The sequence below is a fragment of the Rhincodon typus genome, chromosome 45 (genome assembly GCF_021869965.1).
Source record: "Rhincodon typus isolate 14 chromosome 45, sRhiTyp1.1, whole genome shotgun sequence".
NCBI classification, from domain to species: domain Eukaryota; kingdom Metazoa; phylum Chordata; class Chondrichthyes; order Orectolobiformes; family Rhincodontidae; genus Rhincodon; species Rhincodon typus.
The window spans coordinates 6893696-6917664 of NC_063376.1; the positions used below are offsets into that span (position 1 = coordinate 6893696).

Consider the following 23969-nt stretch of genomic DNA (forward strand, 5'->3'; position numbering starts at 1 on the left):
GTTATCGCAATCATTTAGATGGCATGCTACTGTCAAATTTCTTTGTGTAGCATAACCCGGTGCCTTTTTGTCTGGGCTGCCCTTTGTTTAGGGGATAAGTTGTTGGGGTTGTCTGTGCAGACGAACTGTTGCCTTTTACAGTATGCTCATATCATTAGCACCTGGCTGGTGTGTGGGTTTTGTGATTTCAGAGTTTCACTTGGCCAATATATCCAGCATCCTTTGCTGTTTGGCCAAGTTGGCAATCTATGTTTTAGCAGCCAGGAGGCAGCTACAATGTTTAGACCAGATCGGGTAAAGCCGTTAGGTTTTTAAAACAATTGATGGCCATTGTGGTCACAATTACTGATACTTTTATGTTCCACATTGTTTTAATTTGACTTATTATTGTCATGTACCTAGGTTCAGTGAAAAGTTTTGTTTTCCGTGCAGTACCAGCAGGTCATACCGTACAAAGTGCATTTGGGTAGTAGAACAGAGCGAGGAATGCAATGTTACAGCTGCGGAGAAGGTGCACAATGAGCGAAAGCAACATTTAAATTTAAAATTTGAGAGGTCCTTTCAGAAGTCTAATAACAGCAGGGAAGAAGCTGTTCTTGAATCTGTTGGAACATGTGTTTAAGCTTTTGTATCTTCGGCCTGACAGAAGTGGTTGGAAGAGATTATAACCGGGGTAGGAGGGGTCTTTAATTATGTTGGCTGCCTTCCCGAGGCATCAAGAAGTATAGATGCAGTCAGTGATGGGAAGCTGGCTTGCATGACGGCCTCTCTGTAGTTTCTTACGGTCCTGGGCAGAGCACTTACTGTACCAAAACGGGAGCCGGTTTCAGCCTTCCATGGCTGCTCCACCATTCAATATGATCATGGCTGATTATCCAACTCAGTCCCCTTTTCCTGTTTTTTCCCTCCATACCCTTTGATCCCTTCAGTCCTAAGAATTATATCTAACTCCTCCTTGAAAACATTGACGTCAGCTGTCTTCTGTGGCTCTCTGGATAATTGAACTTAAATACCACCCACTGTCACTGTGGTGGGATTTGAAGCCAGCACATTAACTTGAACCTCTGGATTATTAGTGCCTTGACATTACCACGAGACCATCATAGGCCACTCATCACCTCAGTCACTCTCCTGAAGAACCTCTTTAAATGTTCCTTCAATCAAGTTTTCAGGCCACTGGCATTTCATCGTGACCTGAGATGAAATAATTTGCTCGATCAAGATTCACAAGAACGACCCCAGGGATGAAGGGATTTTGGTTACGTAGGAAGAGTTTGGAGAAGGCTGGGCCTGTTCTCCCTCAAGCAGAGGATGTTTGAAGGGTGTGCTCAAAGTTGCAAGGTGTTTAGGTAGAGTTTTAAAATAAAATAAAGCAAACTTATTAAGAAGGCTGTCTAAAATTACAAAGAGATCGTGATCAATGGGCTGAGGAGTGGCAGATGGAGTTTAATTTGGATAAATGCGAGGTATTGCATTTTGGTAAAGCAAACACGGGCAGGACTTGTGACAACACAGTGTGGAACTGGAAGAACACAGGCCAGGCAGCATCGGAGGAGCAGGAACGTCGATGTTTCAGGTCAGAACCCTTCTTCAGACATGGGAAGAGGGCTCTGAAATAAATAGAGAGAAGAAGACTGGGGCTGGGAAAGGTAGATGGGATGGTGTTAGATGGATGCAGGTAGGCAATGGTGATGATTGGTCAGTAGGATGGGTGGGGTGGATAGGTGGGAGAGAGGATGGACAGGTTGTGGCAGGTCAAGGAGGCGGGGGTGAGAGGGAGGGTTGGTTATGGGACGAGGCCGGGGGTGGGGAGATTTTAAAACTGGTGAATTCCACGTTTAGGCCATCGGGCTATAGGCTCCCAAGGCGGAATATGAGGTGCTGCTCCTCCAGTTTGCAGGTGGTGTCACTGTGGCACTGCAGGAGGCCCAGGACGGACATGTTACCCAGGGAGTGGGAGGGGGAGTTAAAATAGTTGGCGACCGGAAGGTGTTGTAGTTTGTCGCGTAGAGAGTGCAGATGCTCTACAAAACGGTCTCTGAATCTACACTTGTTCTCACCGATGTAGAGGAGGCCGCATCGGGAGCAGCAGATGCAGGAGACCAAGTTGACAGATGTGCGGGTGAACCCCTGTCTAATGTGGAAGGCTTGTTTTGTGCCTTGAATGGAGGTGAGGGGGGAGGTGTAGGGGCAGGTGTAGCACTTCCTGCGGTTGCAGGGACAGGTGCTGGGTGTGGTGGAGTTAATGGGGAGTGTGGAGCAGACGAGGGAGTCGCAGAGGGAGCGGTCCCTCCAGAAGGCAGGTAGGGGTGGGGAGGGAACTATCTCTTTGGTCATGGTGTCGGATTGTAGGTGGCGGAAGTGGAGGAGAATGTTACGTTGGACACGTAACGTGGTCGGTGGGGTGGTATGTGAGGACAAGGGGGATTCTGCCTTTATTTTTGTTGGGGGGAGGGGATGTGAGGGAGAAGTGCACAAAATGCAAGAGATTTGGTTGAGGGCATTTTTGATCACCAGAGGGGGCAAGTTGCAATTAAAAGTAGGGCTCTGAGTAGAACAGAGAGACCTCGGGGTTCAGGTTCATAATTCTTTGAAGTGTGTGCCACATATAGATAGGGAGGTTAAGAAGACATTTAGCATGCTTGCATTCATTACTCAGACCTTTGAGTATTGGAGTTGGGACGTCATATTGAGGTTGTACAGGGCGTTGGTGAGGCATCTTCTGGAGTACTGTGTGCACTTCTGGTCGCCCTGCTACAGGAAGGATATTATTAAACTGGAGAGGGTTCTGAAGAGATTTACCAGGGTGTTGCTGGAAATGGACGGTTTGAGTTATAACAAGAGGCTGGATAGGCTGGAAATTTCTGAAGAAGTGTCCAGACCCGAAACGTCAGCTTTCCTGCTCCTCTGATGCTGCTTGGCTGGCTGTGTTCATCCAGCTCTACACTGTGTTATCTCAGATTCTCCAGCATCGGCAGTTCCTACTATCGCCGGATAGACTGGGACTTTTTTCACTAGAGCATAGCAGTTTGAGGGGTGACCTTATAGAAGTTTATAAAATCATAAGGTGAATGACAGGTGTCTTTTCCCCAGGCTGGGGGATTTCAAGACAAGGGGACATATTTTTAAAATGAGAGGAGGGAGATTTAAAAAAGACATGAGGGGCAACTTTATTTTTTTACACAGTGTGGTTCGTGTGTGGAATGAACTTCCAGAGGAAGTGGTGGATGCGGGTACAGTTATAACATTTAAAAGACATTTGGATAAGTATATGAATAGGGAAGGTTTGAAGGGATATAGGCCAGGAGCAGGCAGGTGGGACTGGTTTAGTTTGGGATTATGATCGGCATGGACTGGTTGGACCGAAGGGTCTGTTTCCGTGCTGTATGACTGTATGCCCAGAACCTCTGAGCTTAGAGGAAACATTGTCTGGCTGCGCCTGTGGAGAGAAAAAATGCATTGGCATTTTGAGTCTGAAATTATTCGATGAGCCAAAGGGCCTCTTCTGTGCTGTGACTCTTCGTCAGAGCAAGTTAGGAATTATAATGTGCTGCCTGTCAAGTTTGTGGGTGAGGATTCAATAATAGCTTTCAAAAAGAGAATTGATAAATATTTGAAGAGGAAAAATAATTGCAGGGAATGGGGGAAGAGCAGAGAAAGTACCAGGTGCAGACTCGATGGGCCAAATGGCTGCATCCTGTTTACAATAGTGTTACCCAGTCAATAGCCCTTACCCTGCTGAATCAACAGTATGTCCAGACATTGCTTAGCCCTTAATCTGGCTATGTAGTACAGCAAACCTTTTATTAACTGGCATTTACGGGACCAGGAGTGTGATCAAATATTCTGGTTGGTCCACATAATCAATGTAAAATGTGTCATTTTTTTGCAAAAGCCTGATTGAGTGTGCATTGAAATGGCACGGGCAGTTCCTCTGGGCCATCCGGGTTTGGATCAGCCCAGATGCTGGCTGTTTCCGACCACATGATGGAGCTCGGTGTCTTTACAAATGCTTGCTGTCTTGATCAAGCAGATTGAAATGCAGCCCTGCACTGTCTGAACTGTCTTGTGTAGGCAACTTTATTGAAAAATCAGAGAGATCTTGTGCTGAACCCAATGTCCAGATCAAACACTCTCAGGACAGGTACAGAAAGTACAGTAAAGCTTCCTCTACATGGTGCCTATCAGGCAGCCCCAGCACAGGTACAGCATGGGGTTAGATAGAGAGTAAAGCTCCCTCTACGCTGTCTCCATCAGCCACTCTGACAGGAGGATTGTGTGATGGGAAGGGATGGGGGGTTTGCAGTGAGCTGGTAGGACATTGATTGGAATCTCAGTGATGGGGTTGAGTGAAAGGGGTCGGGGAGGGCCTTGTCATTAGAAATGAGCCAAAGCGGTGAAGATAGCTCCTCAGATTCCATGTGAACAAACTCTGGCTGTGGAGAGCTCAGAGAAACGTCACCCTTGTTAATTTCAAGGTGTTGCCACCTTGGTAAATGCCTTTGCAAGATTGTCACGGGGGCTATCATTGCTGGCTGTGTGATGCAGATCGGAGTTGCTGTATTTCTCTGTGCTGAACAGAAGTAGTACTCTCTGCCCCTGTGTTGTCTGATTTGTCATTCAGTTGCACGTTAGTCCCCTCGGTCTCATATTCCCTTCAAATCAAGTAAGCGTCTATCTGTGCCTTGTCTTTCCTACCCCACTGTTATCTGCCTGACCGCCCCCCCGCCCCCGTCCCCACTCACTGTGAGCCCTGTCGTGATGAGGTACCCCTTCAGGTCCGTGAGCCCAGTGTTTCACAAGTCCGGTCACCACTGGTTCACATGGCATTCAGTGTACATTGCATCTCTAGTTCAAAATGCAGTCATTGTGATGCTCCCACGCCTGTTCTGTGACAGTGTGGAAGTGGGCAGAATAAACCGGCTGGAATTCAAGCACAAAGACCTCCACGTCATTTGTGAACATTACATTAGTGTCTGTGACATTTGGAGACATTCTGGAACATTCTGATCTCATGGCTGGGCCATGTTTACACTCATGTTCCCGTAAGGGCGCCAACAATTTTCTAGGTGGGGATTCTTACCGAATCTAATCCCTCTGAGCTTTAATCCCTATAAACCAGGCATTTCTGTCCTGTCACACAGCGAGTAATCCTTATCCTACTGAGTAAACACTGACTCTACTGTCACACAGCGAGTAACCCTTACTCTGCTGTATAAATAATTCTATACCGTGTGTAACCCGTAATCTGATGGATACCTCTATACTGTTACCCAGTCAATAGCCCTTACCCTGCTGAATCAACAGTATGTCCAGACATTGCTTAGCCCTTAATCTGGCTATGTAGTACAGCAAACCTTTTATTAACTGGCACTTATGGGACCAGGAGTGTGATCAAATATTCTGGTTGGTCCACATAATCAATGTAAAAACTAAGTAATGGGAATGTAATGGGTATACACACTTGCACTTTATTTACAGCATCAATCACTTAAATAATAACGTGACTTTGCCTGAAATAAAACATACCAGCAGAGAGCCTTCTCCCACTCTCAGCTGACTACTTGGAGCTGGTGATAATACCAGTTTGAGGTGTGTCATTTTTGCCAGTTTATTGAGGGTGCCAGTTGAAACAAAGTTTGCTGTGACTCCACGCAGTTGCAAACAGTAACCCTCGCTGCATTGAATAACGAAAGCTCCGTAGTTGTGTTGTGAAGAACAGTTTCTGTGGCTGTGGGTTATCAGGTAGACTGATGTCCCATCATAATTCCCCCCCTCCGCTGCAATTACCACCTAGACCACACATGGCTATCAATTCCCCATGCAAACCCCTTTTCTTGTCCGTGACACATTGTAATTCAATCATCAGCAATAGGTTCTCCCAACTTAACCCCTCATGTTGTCTGTCATTAAAAGTACTGTATTTAGGGGAGACAGTGGCCTAGTGGTATTGTCGCTGGACTGTTAATCCAGAGACCCAGCTAATCTTCTGGGAAGATAGTAGGAACTGCAGATGCTGGAGAATCTGAGATAACAAGGTGTGGAGCTGGATGAACACAGCAGGCCAAGCAGCATCAGAGGAGCAGGAAGGCTGACATTTCGTGCCTAGACCCTTCTTCAGAAAATTCAGAAACACCTGCTGTGTTCATCCAGCTCCACACCTTGTTATCTCTAATGTTCTGAGGATCCAGGTTCACCCAGTCCTTTAAGGAAGGAAACCATCATCCTTCTCTGGTCTGGCCTACATGCAATGTGGATGACACACAACTCTAGGCAATTAGGGAAGGGCAATAAATGCTGGCTCACCCAGCAACACCCACATCCCGTGAATGAATTTTTAAGAGAAAAAGAAATTTTGGGACAGCTTCCTGCCTCATTTGATGACTGTGTGCGCCATGCCAGTCAACCGTGTTAAATCAAATCATTAAATACTTGGCTATCAAATCCTTTCAAATCACTCTTGGATTGGCATGGGGATGCTGTAGGACTCTGTCTGCTGTCCCACTTTAGTCTCTCTTGGTTCTAACGGCCTCCTCACTGTTCACCAATTTTCCACCCCAACCCCCTTCCCCATAACTCAACATCAGTACGCCGACCAGTTATTCCTCACGATGCAGTGGCTACTCAGTTGCTTATTTTTCAGCCCATCCTTACAGGAGGGCACAGGTAAAGGGAGGACTCCAGTAAAGTTGATTCAGTGACAAGTGTGGGAGAGTGTAGCAACAGCAGCCTCAGGCATGCTGTAAACAGAGATAACAACCTGCTGAGGCCACAGGGCAGGACTGTGCACGTGCTAAACAGCAGAAGTTCCATGCTGCACACAGAGCTGAGTCCATCCCCCCCATCCCCGATCCCAGCTGACCCAATCCCAGACCGAGACCTCGCATGATCGATCGTAATTTGATTTATTTTGATGTTTATAAAGTGTTGTCTCACTGAAACACAAACACAAGCACAGATTTTGCTTTAGTAATGAAACTGAAGTTTATTGACTTAAAAAAACATAATAAACTAAACTATCATCTTATAACACAAATGCAAAGATTTTTAGACACACAGTAAAAGTAAAATTTGGGTAATCACAAAACACACCTTTATAAATTGAAAAGGAAAACAATAGCCTTTTGTAAAGTACCCCAAAACACCATCTGTATGGTATTCACACCAGATCCTTTGTCTGTAACACCTCTATAGGTTTTTAGACTGGTTAGCTGCTTCCTGGAGCTAGTTTACATCTGAGCTTAACCATATTCTGCTCTAAGTAACTTCTTATGGGGTTTATCCCAACACTTCTGATTTGGGCCTATCACTCATTCTTTAAGGTAATCTAGTATCAATATATCCTTCTCAGGGGTGCTGGACTGTGCAAGCATCTTCTTTGCAGGACCTGTGAGGACTGCCCAGAGCTCAAAGTAAAACAAAACAATATCTCTCTTAAGCTAAGGTGTTTTCTTTAAACCTGAGGTGTATATTTCCTTGAAACTGGAGTCGCAGGTAGGCAGGATAGTGAAGAATTTGGTATGCTTGCCTTTATTGGTCGGTGCGTTGAGTTTAGGCATTGGAACATCATGTTGCAACTGTGCAGGACATTTGTGAGGCCACTTTTGGAATACTGCATTCAGTTTTGGTCTCCCTGCTATAGGAGAGAAGTTGTTAAGCTTAAAAGGGTTCAGAAAAGAACAAGGATATTGCTGGGGTTGGAGGGTTTGAGCTACAGGGAGAGGCTGAATAGGCTGGGGCTTTTTTCCTTGGAATGTCCAAGGCTGAGGGGTGACCTTATAGAGGTTTGTAAAATCATGAGGGGCATGGATAGTGTGAATAGCCCAGGTCTTTTTCCTAACGTAGGAGAGTCCAAAACTAAAGGGCATACTTTTAAGGTGAGAGGGGAAAGATTTAAAAGGGACCTGAGGGGCAACTTTTTCACGCAGAGGTGGTGCGTGTATGGAATGAGTTGCCAGAGGAAGTGGTGGAGGCTGGTACAATTACAACGTTTAAAAGGCATCTGGATGGATACATGAGTAGGAAGGGTTTAGAGGGCTCTGAAGAGTTGCCTAGGCTTGAAACATTAGCGTGCTCTCTCCGTGGATGCTGCGTGACCTACTGTAATTTCCAGCTTTTTTTTTGTTTTCAGTCAGAGTTTAGAGGGATTTGGGCCAAATGCTGGCAAATGGGACTAGATTAATTTAGGATATCTGGGTCGGTATGGTCAAGTTGGACCAAAGGGTTTGTTGCAATGGTGTACAACTTTATGAATCCTACCTTCTAAACTGGAGCTTGTTTATCTAGTTCAGAGGTACCAATGTACACTAAAACCTTTCGATCTAAAGCTAGGTCTCACAAACTGTGTAAAAGGAAATCACTGTGGCTACAGAAGTACTTGTTTATTATTAACTTCAGACACCCAGAAGACCCACGTTAATAACTCAAAAAAGTTTAAAATGAACTAGACAATATATAAATTTCAGTCTGCATCTCTTGCTCCCAGTGGATCAGATCAAAATACTTGTAGTCTTGGCACATTTCAGGCATGAACAAAAGTGAAGCTCCACGCACATTCCCCCATCCTCCGTAAAGTGAGAACGCCATCAGCATTGTTGAGAGGAAATGGAGGCTGGATTGGCCCTGCTTCTTCTAGGTTGGACACATTAGAGCAATTGTCCACATTGTTGGATCTGGTAGTTGTACTGGAACAACTTGGCTAGGGCTGTAGCTAGCTCTGAAACATTAATCCTTCTGCTCGACTGGTTAAAGGCCAGGTCATCCATGACCTCCCCTCCATCCCAAAGTCAGCAGTGGGGATGTTTGCTGCTGATTACACCATGCATGCTCACAACTGTGCGCACCCCCTGGGTAAGAGAGAGGCAAAAGTGGACATTAGATTGCTGGAAAATGAGGATGGGTAAGCAATAATGGGGAGCAAAGGAATAGAGGAGGTACTGAATAGGTATTTTGCATCAGTTTTCACAATGGAAGACGCTAGCAGTGTATCAGAACTTCAGGAGAATCGGGGGCAGAGGTGAGTGCACTGGCCATCACAAAGGAGAAGGTGCTGGGGAAGCTGAAAGGTCTGAACAAAAACAGAAGTTGCTGCAAAAGCTCAGCAGGTCTGGCAGCATCTGTGAAGAAAAAAATCAGAGTTAATGTTTCGAGTCCAAGGGTCACTGGACCTGAAATGTTAATTCTGATATTTTCTTCACAGATGCTGCCAGACCTGCTGAGCTTTTCCAGCAACTTCTGTTTTTGTTCCTGATTCACAGAAACTGCAGTTCTTTCGGTTTTTATTCTGTGAAAGGTCTGAAGGTGGATAAATCTTAACAAGAAGGACTTCCTTTATTTCTTAATTTTTCTGCTTTTTTATTCTTGGTTTATTTTTTTTTCTGTGTTTTAAGATGGTGCCAGAGAGTGGTGACACTATACAACACTTTTCAGTGTATTTTGTAACAAGATAAATGTGACAATAAGTGAATCAGATCAAATCAAGTCACCCGGACCAGGCCCCAGAGTCCTGAAGGAGATAGCTGAGGAGATTTTGGAGGTATTGGTGGTGATCTTTCAGGAATCAATGGAGTTGGGCAGGGCCCCAGAGGACTGGAACATAGCTCATGTAATACCTTTGTTTAAGAAGGGAGAGACAGGCTGAGAAGGAGTGGCAGATGGAATACGATGTGGAAGGGTGTGAGGTTTTGTGCTTTGATAGGAAGAATAGAGGAGTAGACTGTTTTCTAAATCGGGAAAGGCTTCGAAAATCTGAAGCTCAAAGGGAGTTGGGAATCCTAGCTCAGGATTCTCTTAAAGGATGAAGGGCTTGTCATGTGAAGAGCAGCTGAGGAGTCCAGGTCTGTACTCAATGGAGTTTAGGATGAGAGGGATCTGATTGGAACGTACAGAATACTGAGAGGGCTGGATAGAGTGGACATGGAGACGATGTTTCCAGGAGAGACTAGGACCTGAGGGCACAGCCTCAGAGGGAAGGGATGACCCTTTAGAACTGAGATGAGGAGGGATTTCTTCGGCCAGAGGTTGGTGAATCTGTGGAACACATTGCTGCAGGGAGCTGTGGAAGCCAAGTCATTGAGTGTCTTTAAGAACGAGGTACGCTCTTGCTTTGTAAAGCGATCAGAGATTATGGAGAGAAGGCAGGCGATCGGGGTTGAGAAACAAATCAGCCACGATTGAAAGGTGGAGCAGATTCAATGTTGCGAATGGCCTTGTTCTGCTCCTATACCTTATGGTCTTATAGTACCTAAATGGAAAGCTGGAACAGCAAGCTCGACTCATTCAGAAACCGTTCACTACTCCTAGTCCACGTCCACAGGCAGCAAGACCTGCACAGTCTCGACATCTGAGAGGCTAAGCAGCAAGTACTGTTTGTGGCACACAGGGGAGGCAAGTGGCAGTATCCCTATCCCAGTGCTTCCCGAGGGGATTGAAGGAGGGTGCCAGTAAGTACTTGTGGGAAATGTGAAGACAATGTAAAACTCACTCCCATTTGAAGTCATTCAGGCAAACCGCCCTGTGATGGATTGAAGCAGAGCCTGTGTAGGTACATGTCCCTCTTACCAATAGTGAGCCACTCCTTTCTGTCACATCATTAGTTTGTTCCACCTTTCACTATTCGTCTGTCTGAATCTGATTCTCCATAAACTTTTAATTCCACACGTCTTTTCCTAGGGCTTGTTTCAGCTTAGGGGAAAGCTATTGAGGGTTAGAATGGCAAGCTCACTTCTAATTTGGAAAATGGTGTCATACAGATGTACAGCACGGAAACAGACCCTTCGGTCCAACTCATCCATGCCAACCAGATACCGTAAATTAATCTAGTCCCATTTCCCGGTATTTGGCCCATATCCCCCTCAACCCTTCCTATTCATGTACCCGTCCAATACCTGGATCAGTCTCAAGTTGCACAGAGACAAAGGGAGACAGTGCGCTTGCACACAGTTGCGTTTTCTCCAGAGGGCGTCACAGTGTTGAGACAAACTGGTCCATACTCTGAAAGCTGTGCCAGCCACTTGTGTTTTCATCTCTGGGCACTACGATAGTGAGTTTAGTGGCAGACCAACACTAACCATTCCTTCAGATTTATTAAGAACTGCTGATGCTGGAGTCAGAGATAACACACAGTGTGGAGCTGTAGGAACACAGCAGGCCAGGCAGCATCAGAGGAGCAGGAAAGCTGACGTTTTGGGCCGGGACCCGCCTTCAGAAAATGACCCAAAACATCGACTTTCCTGCTCCTCTGCTGCCTGGCCTGCTGTGTTCCTTCAGCTCCACATTGTGCTATCACCAACCATTCCTTGAATTGTCGGTTGAGTTGAATTTTGCTTTGTATGCGTTGATTTCTGTGTTTATCCGTGACTGGACTTTGAGAAGTACCAGACTGGATAGTGAAGTACTTTGGGAATTGCTGAGAAATGCCATAAATGTGTTTCAGAAAGGCTCTGTGTTATCCTCAGAGCCACGGTCCCTGAAGTTACAGCGGGCATCGGTGACAGTGGCCAGTCTGGCTCCATGACACGGTTATCCCTCAACCAGTTTGTCTGGTCGAAGGTGGAACTGAAGGAGAAGGAGCCCTTAGGTCGATGCTTGCTGTTCCACTCCAGCCAGAGCATCACCGACCATCCTTACTCCTCGTGGTGCCATTGCTGGAGAGGGAGTGCGACAGAGGTTCACCAGATTTCTTCCCCCAAATGACAGGACTGTCCTACAGAGAGAGATTGCACACACTAGGCCTGTATTCTGTTAGAGCTCTAAAGAACGAGGGGTGATCTCATTGAAGCCGGCCACATACTGAAAGGGGAGGTAATTGCCGAGTGGTATTATCGCTGGGCTGTTAATCCAGGAGACCCGGGTTCAAAACCCGCCACAGAAGATGGTGGAATTTGAATTCTTTTTTTTAAAAAAACAGCCATGAGTCCATTTTCAGGGAAAATCCGATCTGGTTCACTAATGTCCTTTTAGGGAAGGAAGCTGCCATCCTTGCCTGGTCTGGCCTACATGTGACTTCAGACCCACAGCAATGTGGTTGACTCTTAACTGCCCTCTCAGCAGCTAGGGATGGGCAATAAATGCTGGCCTAGCTAGAGATACCCTCATCCTGTGAATGAATTTTGAAAGAACAAGACCGGGTAGATGTTTCCCCTGGTTGGGGAGTCTAGAACCGGAGGTGGGGGGACACCGTTATCGCTAGGGTTCAAGATGAGAATTTTGTTTTTTATTTGGAGAGTGGTGAACGTTTGAAATTCTCTACCACAAAGGGCTCAGTCTGTTTAGTGCAGAAATTGATAGATTTCTGATTATCATTGGCGCAGAGTTATGGGGATGGGCTGAGTAAAAGGCTTTGAAATGTTCGATCAGCCTTGATCGTAGTGAATGGCAGGCTAGGCTGGACGGGCTGAATGGCCAGCTGTGTTCCGTCACCAGAGGCAGATAAGAAGCACTTGTTTCCTCTTCTGGAACAATTAACCTTTGGGAAGCGGAGATGCCGATGCTGCACAGTGGCCTCAATCTGATTTCTTTTCCCCTTGTAGAAAAGTTTAAGTCTGTTCAGTGCCCTTCCACAAAATGTGCGCACAGACTTCCGTGAGTCATCTCCCCCTCCCTGTCTCCCTCGCTGTCTCTCTTCCCCCCAGAAGGCCCCTTATTTGTTGGTTCTCCCGCCACTGTACATGCGTAGCTACTTCTAATAAGCCCGATTACCATTTCAAAGCGAGCAGACCAAGACTTTCTTGCGTGCCCAAGTGTCACACTGCTCATAAACAAGGGTATTATTTACTTGCAAGCTGCATTAACTCCTGTGTGAGAGAGGCGTACAAACCCCGTCCTTACATGCAGCACAGTTCAGACTATGCTGGGACTCACTACCATCCAGTAGCACATCAGTTAATACAATTTAGCATCGAGTGTCCTTTCCAAACACAATCCTTAACTGTTGCATCGAAAACGCAGCATAGGATCTCCCTGTCGAATGTCCAGTCAGTTGAGGCACTGTGCTGTGTATAGAAAGCATGTGCTTTGTATTCTTATCACTCGCGGGTATCAGTGTGTTTGAGATGCTCGAGGCTGCAACGTAGCCTCTTGCCACAAAGCGTCTGCGTTATCTTGGTGTTGGATGGGAGGTTCTCTGTTCCACCAGCTGAGGTGCTTCCCTGCTGAGTGTATCCCCGCTCCCTGGGCCTTCAATCAAGTGGATCAACATTGAACAGTCCTGCCCGTGTCTGGACCCCTGACGTTGGAAATGTGAGCCAAGGTGGGGTGGGTGGAGTAACGTGGCGGGGCCAGGTGGAGAGCAGAATGGGCACGAGGGGCTGAACATCCTCCTGCTGTTCCTCCCGGCAGCGAAAGGTTTGGAGAGAGGCTTGGCACGGGCACAGGCGCAGGGCAGGAGCTGGTGGGAGTACTTTGTTCCCTGCCAACCAGTCACAGCAAGCAGCGTGGGCTGATGGGCCACACTCGCTCCGAATATTAAGACGGAGGAACGATCAGCTAACCCAGCAGCAGGACGGCAGCGTGCAAAACGGACGCGTCTCCCAAATTTGTTGCACACCCCCCCCCGTCCTCCGTACATCTCTGTACCCGACTGCCTCAACGAAACCGAAAGGCTTGGTCCCCCCAACAGCAGAGCGGGTATCAAGCTCTGCTCTGCTCGGCCAGAATCGTAGCCGTCCCCTTACGTCAAAAAAAAGGCGTGCTGATCCGTGGCTCAGGCGGGAAGGACATCCTGGCCGCTCCGCCCCTCTAGATCATGCTGTCGGCTCGGGAGATGTCTGTTGCTCGCTCCAGCAGCTGTTGCGGTAACAACAACAACAACAACAACTTCCAGCAGCACCGCTTTAGGACCCTGTCCCCGCGACGCAGCCAGCAGGGGCCTGAGGCTCGGGCGGGCAGCCTCAGCAACGCGAGGAACAACAACGCCTACAACCGCAACCTGGACAAGAACCTCCTGTCGCTGCTGCTGTTCTTCCACAGGTAACGGTGCCGAGATTCCCAACTGACATTTGCAGACCCTGCGTCTGTGTAGCGCCTGTTGTCATCTCCATGTGCTCTTGTGGCCAAGTCGTTATTCAGTCGCAGTTAGTCGCCAGCAACTGGAGTGAGCAGAACCTCCTCCCCCCTTCACCTGTTCACCGAGCAGTCTGTCTGTGCACAGCAAGATCCCGCAGTGTGTTCAGGGAACTAGCCGTCTGCTCTAATGTTCAGTTGAGAGGTTTACAGAAGTAGGAGAAGGCAGGTGTAATGGCCGCTCAGTGCGACTGAGGTTATGGGCTGGAGAGAAGGCTCGAACATGCAGTCACCCACCTCTAGGAGTGAGGATATACACAGATAGAGGCCATTCAGCCCGTCGAGTCTGCATCAACCCTCTGAAGAGCATCCCACCCAGACCTAGCCACCCCCTGTAATCCTGCATTTCCCACGGTCAATCCATCTAGCCTGCACATCCCTGGACACTTTGGGCAATTTTCCACGGCTAACCCACCCTAACCTGCTTTGGACTGTGGGAGGAAGCCAGAGCACCCAGAGGAAACCCACACAGACACAGGGAGAATGTGCAAACTCCACACAGATAGTCACCCGAGGGTGGAATTGAACCCGGGTCCCTGGCGCTGTGAGGCAGCAGTGCTAACCACTGAGCCGCCCCAGTAGGACAGCCCACTGAGTGGCACCTTGCTCTGATACTCTGAGGATGATTTGAGGCAAGTGTTGGAATGAAATACCCCTGTGTGCCTTCCCTGTTGTGGTGTAGGTGCATTGGGGTAGCAGGACATCGATGGGGACCATAGCAATGTGAGGGATAGACACAGCCATGCCTCAGTGCTCGTAGATCAGAGCAGAGGGATGTCAGCCAGCCGGCGTTTCTGTGCATTCTCACTGCTGTGGGACCCTTGGTGTTTGTATTGCTGATTAGTGATGGTCCTAAACTCTTAGCAAGGTGCGTGATCTCACTGAGCAGGAAGGGGAGTCGAGGTGGAGTTACCTGAAAAGAATATAATTGCTCTTTGCTTAGTACCTCGTGCAGAGAGAGCAAATGGGGGCAATACATGTCTCATAAAGTCCACATTCTGGGGTTTCCCACTTAGCAGAAACTGAACTGGACTTGCCATATTAATACTGTGGCTACAAGAGCAGGTCAGAGGTTAGGAATTCTGCAGTGAGAACTCCTGCCTCTGTGTTTGTCTGATCGACAAGGCACAAGTCAGGAGGGTGATGGAACACTCCCCACCTGCCCCATATGGGGGCAGCTCCAACAACACTCGAGAAGCTTGACACCATCCAGCCCCCGCTTGATTGAAACCACATCCACAAACATCCCACTACCACCGATGCTCAGTAGCAGCAGTGTGTACCATCTACAAGATAGATGCACTGCTGAAATTCACCGAGGCTCCTTAGACACAGCTGCACCTAACCCTAAAGCTGTAACACAGAGCTGAAGCAATACTGAGACACAGAGAACAGTGGTCAGATCGGCAATAGGACTGATAACCATTGCAACGTCAACTTAGTTCACCCTTAAGATGTAGGGATCCCCTACTGTTATTCTCTGCCGATAACCAGAGCACAGGCCATGACTGAACAATCACTGAGAGATGTGGCTGGATCAATTGATGAGACATTCACCCTCAGATGCAAAGGCCTCCAATGCCCTTCTTAAGGCCTCTTCCGTGCAGAAAGCTCTCAGCAACTTTGGTACATGCCACGCCACCCACCCCAGAGCGCTGACTGAACGTTGAACACCCCACCCATTCTCACTGTCAGGGCTGATGTTCTCTCCCAGCCTGTGCATTCTGCTTTCCTATATGTTCCTGGCAGTGCCACAATGCTTCGTTTCATCACACCGAAGCACAGAGCCTCTCCCTCAAGTCTAGTCAGAGATTGCGAGATCCGTTGAACTGGCCGGAGGATGTGGCGACAGATTTTTTTTTAAGTGAGAAGCGGAGTGGTAACAGGGATCCAGCTTCATTTTGAAATGCGAAGTAACTGAGGAGCAACTAGAGCAGGGCGAACTTGGGTGGGCAGCAGTGCAGCAATTATGCTTGCTGGGGTAGTAGTCCTGAAGTCTGTGTTAAAATCCCAGGTTTAGACCCCACCATTGGGTTTATAGAATGATTACAGCTCAGGAGGAGGCCATTGAGCCCAGCCAACCCATGCAAGGAGGTGACTCGTCACCAGCTAGTAGGGGACAGTTAGGAATGGGCACTAAGCTGTGCTGTAGCCAGCCTTGCCCATACTCTACGCCCGGGCGAATCTTCCAGAATCCTCAAAGTCTGGAGACCCACCAACACCACCAAATCCCCTCTCCCCAAAAGAATGCAGAAGATTAGAGAGAAAGGCATATGAGATACCTGCCTTTGTTAGTCAGAGCTTTGAATACAAGAGCAGGGAGGTAATGATGGAGCTGTACGTGATCTTAGTTAGACCACAGCTGGAGTACTGTGTGCAGTTCTGCCCCCATGCTATAGGAAGGATGTGATTGCCCTGGAGGGGGTACAGAGGAGATTCACCAGGATGTGGCCCTGGGCTGGAGTGCTTCAGCTGCTAGAGGTTGTTTTCCTTAGAGCAGTGAAGACTTTGGTGGGGGGGTGGGGAAGAGGAGGAGGAGCAGGAGGTGCAGTGTGATCTGATTGAGTTGTGAAAAATTATGAAAGCCATAGAAACTTTTCCCCTTAGTCGGGGGATCAATCACCTAGGCGGGGGGAGGAATGGGTCTACAGTCGGTAGATGACAGAATGGATGTGATGGGCAGAAGGTCCTCTCTCTGTGTTGTTGGAGTTAATGAGCAGGTTACCGTGCCGTTGTTTACATTGTGGTGCTTTCTGGGTGGCCATTTATCACACAGTAAGATAGCAGTATCCAGGTTTTGGGGCAAGGGATTAGGTATCAGGCAGGAAAGTACAGGGGCTTCCTTCGTTGCTCCTTCCACTGGTGGCTGAGGGGAGGGTGGGGCCTTGCCGGCACCTCCCCACAGTGAGGCATTCCCTCCGCACTGCCTCAGAGTGTTGACCTGTTTTTCTATCACTCACCAGGTGTTTGGAGTGGGGCTCGAACCTGTGACCTACTGAGCCCCGAGGCGAGAGTGCATCCCGCTGATCGGCAGCCCATGGGGTGGTGTACAGGGGTTTAGCTGCTGCCCTGGGAGTGGGGAGTCCAGCACGTTTACGTTCAGCGTCTTCGCCTCAAGCCGCGCGTGTGGATGTGCGATACGTGGTTCTGCAGCTGAGCAGAACTCAGAGAACTCCACGGCGTGGTAGCAGGCCATTCGGCCCATCGAGGCTGCACCAACACTCTGAAGTGCATCCCATCCCCTACGCTATCCCTGTAACCCTGTATTTCCATGGCTAAACCATCTAACCTGCACATCTTGGGGGGAAACCAGAGCACCCGGAGGAAAGCCACGCCCACACAGGGACAACGTACAAACTCCACACGGACAATCACCCAAGGAATCAAACCTGGGTCCCTAGCGCTGTGAGGCAGCAGTGCTGACCGCTGAGCCACCGTGCCACCCAATACCAGCGCCACCGAGTACAATCTCCACGGGTCAGCTAGAGACATGACCGTGTTCCCAGCAGCCACCTAAGCTGGGAGTTGCAGCATTGGGTTTTTCTGCACAGGATGAATGACGGTGTGGGGTCTCGCCCGCACTGATGTCGTGATTCCGATCTTTCCGATTCTGGCTCGGATAGCATCTTTGACAGACGGAACTGTGGAAGACGAGCAGCCAGCCAAATGGGCGGTGTTGGTCCGATTAGTCCAAGGGGGTTAGTTTGAGGAAAGGGCAGCAGGCTGAGGTTTGGGGAGGGGTGAGTTCTCGAGCTCGGGGGAGGGGGCACGACCTGCTGACAGTGGAGCGATGGGATTCGGGCCGCGCAAGCCTCTGGGATTAGAGCACAACAGAGATCTCAGAGGGTTTGTAGGACTGGAGGAGGGTACCAAGATATAGGGAGTTGGTGCCTGAAGAGGGTAACGAAGGAAAATAAGGCAGACTGCTGTAAATCACCTTGTTCTGTGTCAGCGCTGCCTTATGTAACCCGCTCCTGCAATTCATTAATGGAATGTGCGGGCCCTAGCAGTTAGTAACCTCGAGAAAGGGTGGCACGGTAGCTCAGTGGTTAGCACTGCTACCTCACAGCACAAGGGACCCAGGTTTGATTCCACCCTCGGGAGAATGTATGGGGTTTGCACGTTCTCCCGTTGTTGGCATGGACTTCCTCCGTGTGCTCCGGTTTCCTCCCACGGTCCAAAGATGTGCAGGCTAGGTGGATTGGCCACGCTCAGTAGTGTCCAGGGATGTGTAGGTTAGGTGGGTTATAGGGAAGTGGGTCTGGGTGGGATGCACTGAGGGTTGGTGTGGACTTGTTGGGCTGAAGGGCCTGTTTCCACACAGTAGGCGTTCCCTGATGATCAAGTTAAGTGGCTCACAGGGCTTTCTGTGGTCTGGGTCTGGAGTGATGTGCAGACCAGACCAGGTACGGATGGCAGTTTCCCTCCCTAAAGGACACTGGTCAGCCTATCCCAGGCTAACATTTTAAATTTTGGATTTATGCGCAGAGCTGAATTGGCATTTCCCTCGCATGGCTGCAGTGGAATTTCAATCCCCGTTATGTGCAGCGTTTACTAGTAACACAACCACTCTGCTGACCAAACACCTCTTGCTGTCCTGTTCAGAGCACAATTTTAAAGACTTAGCAATGAAGGACCTTGCTACTCTGCATTCTCAGTGTCTCAGTCAGATCTGAGTTGTGCAGAATCCTTTTGTAACACCATCAGGGGGCAGCGCATTCGCACCATTAAAATGAAACTAAACTCAAAGCTGTAAACTTTTACAGTGAGCACATTCTGTAAAATGAAAACCTGTCAACTGATTGCAGGCTGCTCACTCAGTCATAGAGTCACACTGTAACCTGCTGAGGAAAATGGACTGTCAACACAGAAACGTCTGAACTAGACTAGAAAAAAGCAGTGCTGGAAATGTGTTGTCACCTCGGGAGAACAGTCAGCACGGAGCTGTTTATTGGTCTTAAAGACAGAGAGAGTTTCCATTCATATAGTGCCTCATGATGTCCCAGAGCGCTCTGCAGTTAGTGAAGTACTTTTGAAATGTAGGAGCTTCAAGAGAGAAGCTGTGGGATCTCTTTTCAAACATTGGAAAAAAGTGACTGGGCTTTAGTCAATGCCTCATTCACAGCAGTAACAGTACTCTCATGAATGTATGATTCAGGAGCAGACCATTCAGCCCCTAAGGCTGGCTGTGCCTTTCAATAAAATCACAGCTGATCTAATTTTGGCTTCAACTCCACTTTACTCCTCAGTAGACTCCTTTGTCAGTCCGTTCTATCCCACAAAGGGATAGATATATCCTCTAAGGCCATTCTGTCAGGTTTCCTAGCTCTCTCTCACTCTCTGTAGTGAGAGTGGTGCCCACTAAAACCAGAATCGTACTCAGGCTCTTGCATAAACTGCGAAGAAGGCCAGACAGCTCCTTGAGTCTGTTCCATTCAGGGGGTGGGATTATGGCTGGCCTGTATCCTAACTCCCATCAATCTCCCGTGACTCCATAATCCTTCGTTATTGTTTTATCTAATTAAATAGATCTCTGATTTGAAATGACCCATTGAGCTGCGCCCTTGTGCTTTTCATGAGACTGAGTTCCTCAATTCTAACAACGAAAGAAATGTTTCCTAACTTTCCTCCTGAATAGGGGCTCAGATTTTAAAATACTGAGCCCGGGGACACTCTAAAACCATTGTGCGTATTCTCTGACGCTCCTTTTCCCAGTCAAGCGTGTAAATCCTGTCAAAGACCGGAAAAATCTCAATCGAATAACTCTTCCACGTTCCAGAGCATTGCAGGCCTTCTTAATGGAATCTGACCTCCCAGTGGTCTAAAATGTTCACAGCTCAGAACCCAGGCTTGTTAGGTTCCACTAGGGCCTCCTCCCCTCACCCTGCTAAGGGAGCCTGCTGTTCCTTTCATCAGCTCCCTCCCGGTCTCCCCTTGGATCTGTCAGTACTGTCACCCCTCACCACCACTCCCACATTCCCACTGTTCTGCAGGTGGCAGAATCTCTCCTGAATTCCTGGTCGGATTTGTGAGCGACCATCTCATATTTTCAGTCAGCCCACAAAGTGGAAGTGTCTTTACGCTGTTGACTTGGTCAACCATGGGGCATTCAGTTGTGTGGGGAAAAAGAAGTTGTCGTCATTTTGTTGACCGGTTACCAACCTTGATGCCCTTCCAGTTATCTTTTTATCTGTCAGTTTCACGAGATGGATGTCACACGCTAAAGTATAGTTTTCTTACTGGTCGGTATCTGTCTCGATCTCACGTTTTTCCCGTCATGCCACTGACTGGACGATGCGGTTTTAATAAAAACCCAAAGAACTGTGGATGCTGTAAATCAGGAACAAAAGCAAGTTGCTGAGCAGTTTTGAGGAAGGGTCACCGGACCTGAAACGTTAACTCTGGTTTTTTTCCTTCACAGATGCTGCCAGACCTGCTGAGCTTTTCCAGCAACTTCTGTTGATGGAGTTTTAATGCTCCATTATACAATGGCGATGGCTTGTGTTCGGTTTGAGGGTAGTTTAGGCGTGGGGCTTGGCAAACCCAACACTTAAAGTACTAAGTAACTACCTGGTGAATATTTGATTTGATTTATTATTGTCACGTGTACCTGAATACAGTGAAAAGTTTTGTTCTGCGTGCAATACGGGCAGATCATACGATACAAAGTGCATTAGGGTAATAGAACAGAGCGAGGAATACAGCTGCACGAAGGGCGACAGTAGCATTAAAATTTGAGAGCTCCTTTCAGAAGTCTAATAACAGCGGGGAAGAAGCTGTCCTTGAATCTGTTGGTGCAAGTGTTTAAGCTTCTGTACAGATAGAGGTGTACAAAATGATCAGAAGTATAGACAGAGTGGACAGCCAGAGACTTTTTCCTAGGTTGGAGGTAGCTATTACGAGGGGGCATAGTTTTAAAGTGAGTGGAGGTAGATATAGGGGAGACGTCACAGGTAGGTTCTTTACTCAGATAGTGGTAGGCGCGTGGAATGCATTGCCGGAGAGGGCAGTGGAGTCGGCCTCATTAGGGGCATTTAAGCAGCTATTAGATAGGCATATGGATGATAGAATAGGGTAGGGGTGGAGGTTACATAGACCTTAGGATTAGGGTAAAAGTTCGGCACAACATCGTGGGCCGAAGGGCCTGTACTGTGCTGTACAGTTCTATGTTCTATGTATCTCCTGCCCGATTGAAGAGATTATAACCGGGGTGGGAGGGGTCTTTGTTGGCTGCCTTCCCAAGACAGCACAAAGTGTAGATAGTCATTGGATGAAAAGGTGGCTTCTGTGATGGACTGGGCTGTGTTCACAGGATCAGGATCAGGATCGGGATCAGCGTGGGGTGGGGGGGATGGATTGCCACCTGGAACCGTGCTCCGAGCTCCAGATGTGGCTTAGTCTGACCAAAGCCAGACTTGCTCCCTGTCTTACAATTGAATCGGCTGCCTGCAATTTGTGACTCTGCTACTGTCCCCTTCCTCTCCCCTCCCCTCCCTCCCGCCCGCCCTTGTTACTCTAAGTGCTATGCAGTTGCAGGAAGTGTGTGTGCTGAGTGTAAAGAGGGGTTTCAGCTAATGACCACAGCCCCCCCCTTCCCCATTGACAGGCTGTGGCAAAGAGAGAAGCGCACCCCCGCCTCCTTCTCCCCAGTTTGTGGCCCGTTCTGTTCTGCTTCCACTGATGTCCCTGTTTCTTGTTTCTCTTTTCCCCCCCACCACCCTCCACAGTGGTTCCAGCAGCAGCATGGTCGCCATTGACAACAAGATCGAACAAGCCATGGTAAGAGGGCCAAGCCTTTGGTTATACGGATTTTATCCTTTCTGCCGGCGTGGCTGTTGTCTGTCCCTAATTGCCCCTTGAGCCGAGTGCCGTCTCAGAGGGCTGCGGTGTGGAGTCACGTGTAGGCCAGACCGGGTGAGGGCGGCAGATTTCATTCACCCACAGGGACACAAGTGAATCGGGTTGGGGTTTTCCCGACAACGTCATCACCTCCATGGTTTCTGAGCCCCACCGTTTTAACTCATTCGAACGTGCATTCCAGCAGCCTCCGTGGTGGGATTTGAACTCGCATCCTGGTCACGAGCCTAGCGTCAGTGCCTCCGTCTCTTCCCCAATGGGGTGAACGTTGCGTTGACGCGGCACCTTGCACGTCCTCGGGGCCGCCAAACCCGTTAGTCCTGACATGGGGCCATGTGTTGCCGTGCAGTCAGGCCCAGCGGTTGCTGTGAGCCTTGACCTCCTTCCCCCTCCCCGGTCTTGTGTACGTCTAAGGCCATGCAGTCTAGCACCTGAGGCCTCTGGAGTTTGTGGGCCCCATTTCCACTTCAGTCACCTGAGGGAACACCAAACTTTCCATAGGTATACATCCCCTTCATTGAACCACAGCCACCTTGGGCAGATGTTTAGGAGCAGGAGTAGGCCATTCAGCCCCTCAAACCTGTATCACCATTCAGTGGCTGATGTGCAGCCATCTCCATTAACCTGCCTTTGGCCCATATTCCTTCATTTCTCTGCTGAACAAAAAATTATCAGCCTTCTATTTAAAATTGGCAACTGATCCAGCACCCAGTACCATTTGTGGAAGAGAGTTCCAAACCTTTGTGTGTAGGATTTCTTCCAAACATCTCTCCTGAATGGCCTGGCCCTAATTCTCAGAGTATGCCCCCTCGTTCCAGAGACCGCAGCCTGTGGAAAGTATTCTCTGTTTGCCCCGTCTGTTCCCGTTACGCATATGATTCCAGGGCCTCTGGAAAAGCTCCTTGCAATGTCCTGTGCCCGGCCAGTGTTTACCCCTCAGTTAGCAGCAGTAAAGCTGGCGGTCATGTCTTTGAGCCACTATACTGCCACCATGCAACTTCAGAATGCACCATGCAACTTCAGAATGCACCACGCTGACCATGGGAATGGCCAGGAGGTGCCTGCTATTCTGGCTGTCAGGTTCAAGTGCCCCACCCTGGAACTTGAGCAGTTCCTGGCTTTGAGCTGCCCCGTGCAGTGTGCCACATCGCATACGTGACTGTAAATGTGGCGGAGGGCGGGAGCGTCCCTTTCCCACCTGCAGATTCCTTCACCTCTGCCTCTGGCGTGTGATCGTCCACTGGGACTCTACAAGCTCAGTCTGACCTGGCTTCGCCTCAGCTCAGGTCTGCTCTGTCACCCACTGAAACGCATGTCCCGTCTCCTCCGCCCAATTGTACCCCGAGAACGTTTCCTGTTGGCTCCCGCCACTGTCCCCCACCTGAAATTTAAACATCGCACGGGCTGTGAAGCGGCTCCCCTCCCAGAGCCGACATATCACAGTGCGGAGCGGCCCCTGTGGTTTACACTTCCTCCCCGGCCTGTGAAACTTGGTTTGTTGTGTTTTTTTTTTCTTCTTTTCCTCTCCTTGACGCGTCAACTGTGCAACCAGGAAACCACCGTGTGAGTCCGCTCGCACCTGATTGGTGCCTCCCAGCAGGAGTATTAATATCTGCGTATATAAAGGGGTGCCTGTGTGGGCACACTGTCACACCCGCTGCGGGTTGGAAAGGTGGCAGAGGCTTCTCATCCTAGTTGCAGATGCCCATCGCTTCACGCTCGCACCAACGACCCAGGATGCCCAACGATGTAGGTCCCCTACAGTTAAACAGTTAAAATCGCTTTGCAACTTGTTCGGAATCTGTGGTTGTAGGAAGGGTTTGGCTCAGGAGGTTTGGTAGATGACAGATGGACTCTGTGTGTGCTGCAAGTTAGAAATGATCAGTGCAGATTTGCCGTCTCTTGCTCCTTTCTTTCACTTTTACCCCATCTCTCATTCCCCATCGCCCCTTCTCTCTCTTCCCTCATCCCCACCGTCGCCCTCTCTCTCTCTTCCCCCATCCCCACAGTCGTCCCTTCTCTCTCTCCCTCCCTCCCCCTTCTCTCTCTCT

The 23969-nt window shown here is 48.8% G+C and overlaps 2 protein-coding genes across 7 annotated transcripts in view; both read left to right on the top strand.

Annotated features, from left to right (window-relative positions):
* The window catches only part of zgc:153012 (uncharacterized protein LOC777626 homolog), a 47403-nt gene extending 23712 nt beyond the window's left edge, over positions 1–23691 (top strand). For 2 of the 6 annotated variants that reach the window (XM_048619988.1, XM_048619989.1), the window contains 2 exons: positions 21789–21840; positions 23471–23691. In XM_048619988.1, coding sequence (XP_048475945.1) covers positions 21789–21840; positions 23471–23485 — 67 coding nt within the window. In that variant the 3' untranslated portion in view covers positions 23486–23691. Of the gene's footprint in view, positions 1–17024; positions 17326–21788; positions 21841–23470 lie in introns of those variants that run through there. The other 4 variants (XM_048619985.1, XM_048619986.1, XM_048619984.1 and 1 more) reach the window with 4 other exon arrangements.
* LOC109925754 (ephrin type-B receptor 4-like) overlaps positions 1–23969 on the top strand; it is a 190249-nt gene that overhangs the window by 138396 nt on the left and 27884 nt on the right. The window lies entirely within an intron of this gene.